The following is an 11815-nucleotide window of genomic DNA, read 5'->3' as shown; positions in this document are numbered from 1 at the left end:
ACTTAAGAGATCCATTGCAAAAGCACACAATACCTCATCTTTTCTACACGAATGTGTTAAAGGACATCCATAATAACTATGTCTTCAACAAACTAAGCACAACACCACATATATTAAAAGCCATTGATATTAAGCATAACACGTGTAGCAAAAACATATTAATACCAACAGACCCGAAGGCAACAGCCGGTCTACATTGTGAACTAAAATTAAAACCAGGCATGATAGTTGAAGTTTGCTCAGGCAACTTGAACATACCTAATGGTATAGTCAATGGAGTGGATGGAATCTTTAAAGACTCAAATATGGAAACAGAGCCATATATTGCTTGGATAGAATTTCCATATAAAAAAGTCGGAGCAAGCACATGATCAGAACATAGGCAACTATACGAAAAACAACCACAAAAACAGTGGACACCTATTCTACAAATTACTAGAGAATTCCAAATAGGGAAAAACCATTTGAAACAATCACTAGAAAACAATTCCCCATTCAACCCACAGCTACAAGAACAATACATCGGGCTCAAGGTTTAATAATGGAATCACTAGCTTTCGATCCCACAAAAATAAAAAACCATGGGTTAGTTTATACAGCACTATCAAGAGTATGAAACCCGAAAAAACTTTACTTGCTCTCACCAATCAAAGCTAAAAACATAAGAGTGGACCAAAAAGTAATGATGAAATAATGAGATTAAAAAATGAATGTCCATGGGAGTTGCTACATAAGCAATCCAATACACATGACAAAACATTCTTGAACATACAAAGCCTAAACACAAGATCAACAAAGGGACATGCAGAAGATATATTATCTTCAACAAGCTTACTACAAGCAACAATTCTTTGCCTGCAAGAAACACACCATCAAAATCCTAACCAATTTCAAATACCATCATTTAAATGCATAGCATCTACAGCAGGAGTGGGAATAATTACATACTACAAAGAGAACATACAAATACTAAACAGTGAAGAACATTACACTAAAGGATTCCAACGCATAGTTGTCAGGTTTAAAACAGACATAACATTAATCAACTGTTACAACCCACCTAACAACAAAACAAATATAATAAAAAAACAATAGAAAAAATCAAAGAGCAGCTGCATCGAGAAACAATTGTATTTATCATTGGGGATTTCAACGTTGACTACAAAAAAAATACAAGAAATAATATAGTTTTGGAAGCATACATGAAAGAAAACAAATTCGAACAAATAATCAAAGGACCAACAACGATATATGGATCAACAATAGATCACATATGGACCAACACCAGAACAATCGCAACAGAAACAGGTAGAAACTATGCTTACTGGATTGATTGGACTCCATACTATACACATCTATAAAATTGTAAACATGATTATAAAAAAAAGAAAGCAAAAATGGAAAGAAATAAGGATGATAATGTGGACACTCGAACAAAGAAAATACAACAAAATCATAATGTAGAAATAAAAAAGAAGGAACACCAAAAAAATCCCTCATATATTACTCTCAAATAAAATTTAAACAAAACATATTCAAAATTGGGCAGGCCCAATTAATTTAATTCATCTTGTTGTTTACTTTTTTGATCTTGGGCAGGCCAGCATGCCGGCAAGGGATGGGGTGGATGCCATTCCGACTGCGAACTGCCGAATTCATTACTTTATACAGTAGACGGCCACCTCGGTGACCTCACCAAGAAAATTAACAGACCGTCCCGCGGTGCCAAATGGTGCTAGTTCTGCCTTAACATCTCCGCAGAGCGCACAGCTTTTTGCCTACAAAACCTCTGCTGCTCAATCCATATATATCCCCTCTCCTTTCTTTCGCTCGCCCACTTCCTCTCATGCTTGGATACCTGCATGAGTACCTTGTTTGAACTTACTCCTGAACGGGAGAGCGTTTGCGTCCGCTTCTTCCTATTGCCTGGACGACCTAGAGCGATGTTGGCGGCATTAATAGTACTACTTCTGGCGATGGTGGCACAGCCCAGCCAGGGGGAGGTATTCCTGTGGCCACAACCGAGGTCCATCGTGTGGGGTTCTGGTCCTGCGATTCCTCTAGCGCCCTCGTTCTTTTTCCGGGTGCCCAAGCAGAGCCCGGAGCTTCAACGCGCGAGTAGGAGGTATGGTCGGCTCATCTTCAAGGAGAAATGGGTTCCTGTGCAGGTTGGCAATGGCGTAGAAGCTGAGGCCGAGACGCATGGGTTCGTGGAAGCGCTCCCCTATGTGACCGTGAAGGTTGCAGATTTGAAGGCTGACCTGCAGCAAGGGGTGGATGAGTCTTATTCACTCTTTGTGCCACATGGAGGTGGCACCAATGCCACCCTGGACGCACCCACTGTGTGGGGTGCCCTCCACGGGCTCGAGACCTTCTCCCAACTTGTGCAGTGGAGGTCACTCGCAGTCGGTGGGGGCCACCTCGTCGTAGAGCATGGCGTCATGGTGGAAGATGCACCTCTCTATCCGTACCGTGGGGTGATGCTGGATGTTGCCCGTAATTTCTACCCGCTCCCTCATTTGCTCCGCACTATACGTGCCCTTGCCCACAACAAGCTTAATGTGTTACACCTCCACCTCACTGACTCCCAATCATTTCCCTTGGACCTCCCGTCTGAGCCCCAACTCGCCCTTAAGGGTGCTTATGGGCCCGAGTTTATCTACTCCATTCAAGATATACAACGCCTAGTGGCCTATGCACGCTCTTATGGTGTGCGTATTGTGCCGGAGGTCGACACCCCTGGTAAGACTACCTATCCTCATCACTAGAGATTCCTATCTTCATTTTCCAATTTGTGCAGATTCTTCTTTTCCCCACCCTTAGAAAGGATGTTTGTTTTTTGGCTTTATAAATTATCAAAGTTCTTCATTAGAGAGCTAGTCTTTATAAATTCTCTCTCTCTCTCTTTCATAATGCTGATATATCCAATTGTCTTGTGGCAATAGGGCATAGTGCATCATGGAGCGGGGCTTACCCAGAGATTGTCACCTGTCAAGATAAGTACTGGTACTACCCAGGAGGCCCCACCATGGCAGTGGAGCCAACACCAGGACAATTAGACCCATTGAATAAAAAAACTTATCATGTGGTGAAAAATGTGGTTGATGATGTAGCAGCCATGTTTCCAGAGGGCTTGTACCATGCTGGGAGTGATGAGATGGTGCCAGATTGTTGGATGGACAAGGTAGACGTACAGTCCTATGTCCATGAGGGTGGCACATTGGGGGAGTTGCTACAAAAGTTTGTGGCCACCACACAGCCCTTTATTACTGCACACAACAAGACAATCATATACTGGGAGGATGTGTTGCTTAGCTCTACTATTAATGTGAGCTCTACAATTTTACCACGAGAGAGCACCATTTTGGAGACATGGAACAATGGCCCACTTAACACCAAGCTCCTCACGGCTACAGGCTATCACACCATTGTAGCATCTGCAGACTTCTTTTACTTGGATTGTGGTCGTGGTGACTTTGTGGGCAATAATATTGCTGTAGATCAAATGCTCAATGTCTCCCCTAAGCCCTCTTACAACTATGGCGGCAATGGTGGCTCTTGGTGTGCCCCCTATAAGACGTGGCAACGCATTTATGACTATGATATCACATTTAACCTCACCGCACAAGAGGCCAAACTCGTGCTTGGTGGTGAAGTGATACTTTGGTCCGAGCAGGCTGATGCCACTGTCCTTGATGGGCTCTTATGGCCTCGCACCTCTGCCCTTGCTGAGTCCCTATGGTCTGGCAACCTAGGGGCCAATGGCAAGTTACGATCTGTTGAAGCCTTGTATCGCCTCAATGATTGGCGTTATCGATTACTAGCTAGAGGGATTGCTGCCACGCCTCTACAGCCTCTGTGGTGCCTTAAACACCCTGGGCAATGTAACTACATCTAGTTGTCAGCCTTGCATTAAAGTATTATCATAATAAAGCATTGGTAACTCTTAGCTATTTTTAGAACATATTTTTCTCAATATCATTCTTAGCAAACAATTCTTTCTTTCTTTTCTTTTCCTTTTTTTCCTTTTTTAAATAATAGAAGCCATCCGTCTTGTATTCAAAGGATGGTCAGTCCTCAAGAAAAAGACTAGATACAAAAATAAAAACGCCACCACGAGGGGCATCATGCCCATGGCCCACATTACACCCATAGTAAAGAAACCACTAGATCCAGGCACAAACATTATGCAGTAACTTACCCACCAACTCATCTTTCTTGGCAACCAACACTCCAATATCCCTTAAATTTTCCTTGACCTCACTCATCACAAAAGGCACCCTCACCACCAATGGAGCCGGGCTACAAAACATCAAGCGATTTCTAACATACCATACTACTAATAAAAGAGTGGCCCGTTGATATGGCCAACAACTCACTAACAAGGGGGGAGCACGACAGGGCCAATTGCCAATTGAACACTCTTGAGAACCCAGTCATTAATCAAGACGCACCCATAGGAAAGGGTACTCTCTTCCACGGCTCCCTGGCTAATGTACACTCCCAAAACAGATGCAGCACCTTTTCTTGCACCACCCCACACATTGGACATAATGGATTAAGCTCCATCCATCTCACAAGTAGCCAACCATGCAGAGAATGTCCCAGGTAATTGCAATTTCCATAGTCCCTCAAACCTCTCTCTGCACCACCATGGGCTTTTTCTCGTCCGCCATAAACAGCGAGTCATAAAAAACGACTACGAGTCATGAGTTGTCGTTTGCAACAGACTATCTTCTTGTTTTACTTGGCCTATATATTGTTCAATTTTAGAAAGTTTTAGAAACCCTAAAGATAACTATTTGCAAAATAAGCTTATTTTTAGAATTGATTTAGAAAATGCACATATCACAAATTCAAAATTGAAAATAATCCACTTTTCAAGTCAAATTAGAAAATTGGAAAAGTGAAGATCAATGATAAGATCTAATATTCTACAAATCTTTTAATAATTTATGCATGTCTATGTAATGTATAATGCATTCATCAATTAGAATCACAAAGACATGTTTTTTTCTTCTAAAAGAAATAATCTATCAAAACAAAATATTGCTCACCACCATGAAATATTTACAAACCATCAATAAAAAGATAGTGACAACATCTTGTGAAGAAGATAATGAGACTCATGAATAACACAAATGTTTCTGAGTAGCATGAGTAATGGGCAAGAAAGTGAGAAATTCTATCCTAATGAGACTCATTAACATGAGTGATGGACAAAAAGGCAAGAAATCATATTCTATCAATGGATGTTCTTATACTTGTTGGTGTTACTCTCCCTCTTGCTGCTCAAGATTAGCATCAAGAGTATTGGTTACTGTTTCATCCTCCTCATTAATAGCATTTGGTTCATAATCAAGTAGATCTACAATCTCCCCAATAGCTTATTCACCAATGGGAGGTTGAGGCTCTCCAAAAGCATCAAAAAACCTTGGATCAGACTCTGTAGTCTTCATTCCCACTTCCTGGCACTCATCTGGAAACTCTCCTAATGATGTCACTCTTTGTTCAATAAATTGAACCTGTACGGGGTCACACTCAGCAGCAGCAACATTTCTCCCCCTCTTTATAGCACTGACTGTTGTGGTGCATTTTCTGGCAAATAAGTGCATTATCCATTCTCCCTTAATTGAAAGAAGGTCAATTAAATCCATCATCAAAAGTTAAGGCTTTTGATAAAAATAAATTATGCCTATTATTTACCACTCGTATGCCTGAACTTTTTGCAAACGCTAGGTCTCTCAAACACATTTGTGCCAGTAGGTATCATGGCAAAATTATATGTCCCTTGAGCTCTTAATCTAGATGGAGAGTGAAAACCAATCGTTGCAAACTCACATGCCCAAGAAAGTCAATCAAGTTTGTACCCATGGATGTTGGGCAAGTAAGATTATATTTAAAAATGCCACAAAAATGTAACCAAAAGAAAAGAAAGGGATAAAGAAGAGAAAAAGTAGAAATAGTACCATATGATCATCTGATTCACCATGTTAAGATTTATGAAGGCTTTTTGAGCAACTGTAATTGGGTCATGAGCATGAAAAAATATGAGTGCCCATGATTCACAAGTTGTCACTTTCTGAAAAGTTTGAATGACTCTTTTATAAGCACTTACTCCATACTTTACATCATCATTGACTGAGTTTGGAGCTTTGAAACCATATGGAGCATCAGTGATTGCTAAAGTATAAGGACGAGCTATCACAAATGTGTCCATCTCCTCTACTCGTCCTTCATGCACTGTCCAAAGCAAAGGAGGCTCATCCACATCATCTGAAATATATTGGTGTAAACGAGGAACATTTTGAATTATTTGTTCTTGCTCTCTTCTTTTCCTATCTATTCAACAACGAGACAAAAACTGTTCAAAGGGTTGAGGAATTTCGCTCAACTTAACACGAGGGTCTCTATTCTGCATTTCATAGATATTAAGTAAGACCCAAGATACTTGAAACTTAAAATGGTATCAAAGAGTTCACATTTTAAAATGTAAATCATAACATTTGACAAGAATTGAGATTGTTAAGCCTTAAAAATGAAAATATTGATCTTAGAATCTCACATATGACCTTAAGCTAGAGCCTAGAATGCAAAGTTCATGTTGATGAGACTAGAAGTGGATTCTAAAGATTTTTAACTGCAAAGACAAAAGTACGTTTATTAAGAAGCTAAAAGCAAGTTCTTGAGTGAAAATGATCATTATGACATTTGAGTGAATGACCAAAGTAAGAAAATATACCTTTCAAATTATGCTCCCATCTCCTCTAAGGAGATGTTTCTAGCCTTCGCACGTGCTAGAACTCTTACTATTAGAGATGTATCATGAATTCCTTGCAAAGATCTCCCAGGAGTTATCTTCATGTCTTCAAGAAGAGGCTTTATGGCATCATCTGCCTTGGCTTTCCCACGAGAGCTAGAAGGAGCCTTCAACATCTTTTGACCTTTCAACTTTCCTTGCTCCCATAAATCAAGAATCTCTTCTTGCAAGTTCCAAACATCCCCATCATGAAATGCCAACTAAAAATAATTATCATAATGCTTGATGTTAGGCTTTTGGTCAGCACCACGTGAATTATTCTTATGTACTTGTAGATCACATCTCTCACAAAGCGTGACTCAAATTTTTTCATCAACAATACAGCCTTAACTTTGTTGCTTGACCCATTCATTATGAAAGAATCTAATTTTTTGAATGAAAGTCATCTGTAAGCGATAATCTGAGTCAACATTATGATCCATGGATAATATTGTACACTCCTCATCAGTCATACCCACATAAATCCAACAAATTGCTATCTTATAGTTGTCAATGTGGTCATATTCTAGACAAAGTTCTTTTTTTGCAAGCAATTCGTGGGTTCCACCTAGAACATAATACTTATAAGAATTTGCCTGAGACTTTATCCATGAGTTCTTTGTAGGACATTGATCCCTGTCCACCAAAACAAGTAGTGGTAGCACCATCGCTATAGGTTTTGTTTTCATTTTTATCTTGAGGTTGGAAACATGCACTTCATTGATATGTCGTAGTTGAAGTGGCCTTTTTTTGGTCTTGGGATCAGTCTTGGGATCAATGGGAGGTAGTTCAATACAGTTGATGGTGGGTAGCTCACAAGGCAAAGGATCGACCATCTTTGTCTTCTTACACATCTCACGGGTAGCATTATCTAAATTCTCACCTTGTGGAGCTGACAAGGGTGCACCTGGACCTGAGGGCACAATATCAGCTTCACTTAAGAGTTGTTTCTCCCTTTTTTTGCCTTTACTACCTTTTGTTCTTGTGTCTTGCACAAAAGGTTCTTGAACTGGGTCCTCTTCACTCGAATCATTAGTGTCGATGTCCACATCTTCTTGCATCTCTTCATCTTCATTAGAGGTACTTGCTGAATCTAAACCACCAAAAATACTCTCCATGTGCTTCAAAAATGCTTGACCAAAACTCTAAAATCCAACAAGAAAATAGGAACTTAGGAAAATAACATGCAAATTACAGTTAGAATAACTAGGAGATGAAGAGGAAATTTTCTTACCAAACCTCTTGTTTGCATCGCATCTTCAAAAAATTGTTGTGTGCTTTGGGGATTGACCTCTTGCAGCTCAAAGTCCTTTTGAAAAAGGAGAACAACAATTTCAGATGATCCTAGTTCATGCTCAACCAGAAAGAACATTTTTTCTTATCTTTGCTCCATTACATTTATGATACATCCAACCCGTTGGAATTGATTAGAATCACTTGATAAACCTTTACGTTTAGTCACGAGAAAAAAGGTAGAAGTAGGCTCAACTATTATCCTATGAAGGCCAGGAACTCCCATGGTCAATGTCCAACCATGCCCATACTTTGATTTTTTATTCTTTCCCTCAAAAGAATCATCATTGCTAGTAGGTTTCGAAGCCTTTGGAATACAAGCCTCCATCTCATTTGAAGAGCGCTTACCTGTATGGCCTTTCACTCTTGATGGTGTCGACTGGCTTTGTTGTGGAAATTGTTCTGCTGCAAGAAGAGGCTTTTTTTTAGACACTCTCTCCCTTGTTGGCATGACCTCACTTTGCTGTAGAGACTATTCAAGTGCAAGAAGCTCTCTCCTTGATGAAGCATTTGATTAGTTGATCGATCTTGTCTTTGTAAATGCTGGACTCATGGGTGGTGCTTGCAAACGAGAAAGAGTCAAGGAGCTTGAACACCCCAACCTTCCTCTTCCATCACCTCCCACCTCAGAAGGTGATGTATTTTTTGATGTTTTGTACTTTTTCTTGGAGTGGAGAAGCTGGGATTCTGATGCCATTTCCTAGAAAACAAATACTGAGATTAAGAAAACTTAAAATATTGGAGGAATGAAGAAATTACTGAAGAAGTTCTTGTAGAAAAGTCACATTAGCATGCCCCATCACGAAACACATTAGAAATTGGATTCTAAAATCCAAACTAAAGAAAAGAAGTTTAAAGAAGAACTAGTGAAGTGGAAAGTAGCATGGAAGATGAAACCTAGGGTGTTTTTTAAAGAACAGTGAGTTGCAAATGTAAGAGGTAGGATTCTAGAATCCTAGTATGAAGAGAACATAGCAAAATCTCTCCAAATTCACATAGCATTTCAAAAATGAAAATTGAAGAGAACATAGCAAAATCTCTCCAAATTCACATAAAGTTTGTGAAATTGGGTGATAATTGACCAAAAGAACACTTTGCTCATTTTAAACATATAGAAACCGTTGCTTCTACTTGTTAAAAAAAGCAAGAAAGACGTCAAATAATGAAAAAATTTCAAGAAAACCCAGGAAATTTTAACTTTTATAGAATTTGTAAACTAAACATGATTCTTGTTGGGAATTCTGACCTCTTAGTAAAGAGCATCGGTGGACGAAACTTGAGCACAAGGAAGTGCTAAAATTATGTTTGCTGGACGGGGTTTTTGTGTGTTGAATGTAGAGTCAATGAAACCAAACTGAAGGATGGAATTTGATCCACTAAGACTCATGAATATGTTGGAGAAGTGAAAGGAATAGAAGATCCATGATCGTAACCACTTTCCCTTCTTCTTCTCTTTTTGACATGATTTGCAAGATTTCACAGAACCTTCTAGGCATTTCCCCTAGGTATAGAGAACTCAGATTCTAGAATCCGATTTCATGAAAACAAAGGGGCATAGACAAGGGCAATAAACAATAGTTTGAAGCTTTTGCATGACGTAAAAGTTGTTTGTGCAGATCTTAACATAACCATGCTGATTTTTGGGATTCTAGTATCCCAAGTGTAGAGAATTGGGATTGTAGAAACCAATCTTTAAAGCAATACAACAGCCGCAAAGAAGGAAAGGTAACTTCTATGGCGCTTTTCAAAGTTTTGCACTATATTCCAGATGATTGTGTTCCTCCCCAATGCAACCATGTTGTTTTTTGAGATTCTGGTATCCCAAGTGTAGAGAATTGGGATTTTAGAATCCAACTTCAAAGTAAAAGGACATGCTTAAACAAGGCGAACAAGCTTTTATGACCCTTTTCGAGATTTTGCACCGTGTTCCAACTAATTTGTTTCGTTTTGGGATTCCAGCATCCCAAGTCTACAAAATGTAGATTATGGAATCCAAATTACTAAAAATAGAAGATGCACTCCCCCATCGTTGGGGGTGTTGCTCCTAGACCCCTCGAGGGGCTGCCGCCCCTCGAACCCTCGGCTATCAAGGGGCTGCCACCCCTCGAACCCCTTACTATCAGGGAAATTGCCATCAAACCCCTTTGATGCTTGAAGTTTAAAAAACCGTCCACTACATGACTACATGACTTTTTGTTTTGGGATTCCAAAATCTTTCACAACTTAGTTCGACTCGAGATGTCCACTCTTCCCAAACTTTGGGATTTCATAATCCCAAATAGATCTATTTTGTTTCTTTACAACCAATGTAAGCTTTAAGGTTAGGGTCCAAATCCCCATCTTCATATGAAGTGGATTCTGGAATCCTACTTTTATTTTCACTAGTTCTAAAGAACCATTTCTTAAAAATAAGACTACCAAGGTTTGGATTCTGGAATCCTAAATTATTTTCCTTTTGGATGTTGTGTACTTTTACGTGTAATTATGTTTCAATAATTATAAACAATCGGCCCAAACTTTACAGACAAGAATATCTCCTCATAACTAAGTCTATACCTTAGACTAGTAAATTTTGTTCCTTATCTTTTCCAAATATACGAACTCTCATTAAAAATACCTTTGTGGAATCCCAAAACATTAATCACAAATTAAGTAATGTTCTCTAAAAAACTATATTTTTAGAATGTAAACCAAACAAGACAAGTAAAAGATCAACCTTTGCTTGAAAGTTGTACAAAAATGTGTCCAAGCCTCAATAGTGCTCTCGAGCTCCAATTCCAACTCTTGCAATTGAGAAATAAGGCCCTCCACCTCCTTTTAAAGCACACTTTCTCTATTTTTAAAAATTTTGGATATTTTTTAAATTTAATTAATTAAATTCCATTAAAAAAGGTTACACAAACTCTTTCCATGTCCCTAAAGCCTCGTTTACAAGGTGCAATATTTCATTTGTGTTTGGTGATAGAGTGGTAACATGGAGCTCATGAGCAGTCCTAGCAAGTCCTCCCTTTTTTGTCCATCTCCTTCACAAACTTCCACTTTTAGCAAGGATATTAAAGAAATCGACCAGACCCCCTCCTCAACGATTTTGGCAATCAGCATGCACATTGAGCATCGACACCAACAATGCTAAGTAAAGAACTTCAAGATCAGGTGCAAGGAAGGAAAGGATACTTTCAAGAATTTCCATACGTGATGTAAGTAGAGCATTTTGTTGTACAAAGAATTGCTTGAGGTCTCTAGGATTTAAAAAAATCAAGCAAGAAAGGCATCATTTCCTTGGGTTGAAAAGATGGGAACAAAATTTCTTTTTTAGAACTTCAGTGAGAGCCTCCTCCTCTCATTGACAACCAAGTACTTTATTAAGTGATATGATGGTTTGTAGAGCAAGCTTCGTGAAAGTGTTTTCCGTTGGAAACTTAAGAATTAAGAATGGGGAAAATAATTTCAAGCAAAGGACTTGAGGAGTTTCATCCAACTTATGGCTCTCAAGAAACACCACAACTTTCATTGTTGAGATAATGGCTTCATAATTTTGTCTTGCTCAATGGGGAAGTCCTCCCAAATTCTACATTTACTCATTTGCCAGATAGTTTCACAAAAAAAGAAGTTTACAATATTTATGTAGATAAATTCAAGGAGAGTATGCAAGAGGTTCTCTCCCTTCCCTCATTCTTGAGAGTCTGGAGGAAATATTTCTCTCATGTGAAAATTCCTAAGAAG

The 11815-nt window shown here is 39.1% G+C and overlaps 1 protein-coding gene and 1 pseudogene across 1 annotated transcript; one reads left to right on the top strand and one right to left on the bottom strand.

Annotated features, from left to right (window-relative positions):
- The first annotated feature begins 1943 nt into the window (after nucleotides 1-1943).
- LOC147900938 (beta-hexosaminidase 2-like) lies at nucleotides 1944-3898 on the top strand. The gene is made up of 2 exons (XM_087376374.1): nucleotides 1944-2742; nucleotides 2946-3898. The coding sequence occupies exons 1-2, from the start codon at nucleotides 1944-1946 to the stop codon at nucleotides 3896-3898; spliced, it is 1752 nt and encodes a 583-aa protein (XP_087232500.1).
- A 2852-nt stretch (nucleotides 3899-6750) lies between these two features.
- On the bottom strand, nucleotides 6751-7488 carry LOC147900937 (uncharacterized; annotated as a pseudogene).
- Nucleotides 7489-11815: the final 4327 nt, after the last annotated feature.

The sequence above is a fragment of the Dipteris shenzhenensis genome, chromosome 6, assembly GCF_047967505.1.
Source record: "Dipteris shenzhenensis isolate YYH24624 ecotype China chromosome 6, Dip_SZ_1.0, whole genome shotgun sequence".
Taxonomy (NCBI): Eukaryota; Viridiplantae; Streptophyta; class Polypodiopsida; order Gleicheniales; family Dipteridaceae; genus Dipteris; species Dipteris shenzhenensis.
This window is presented reverse-complemented; position numbering and strand designations above follow the sequence as displayed.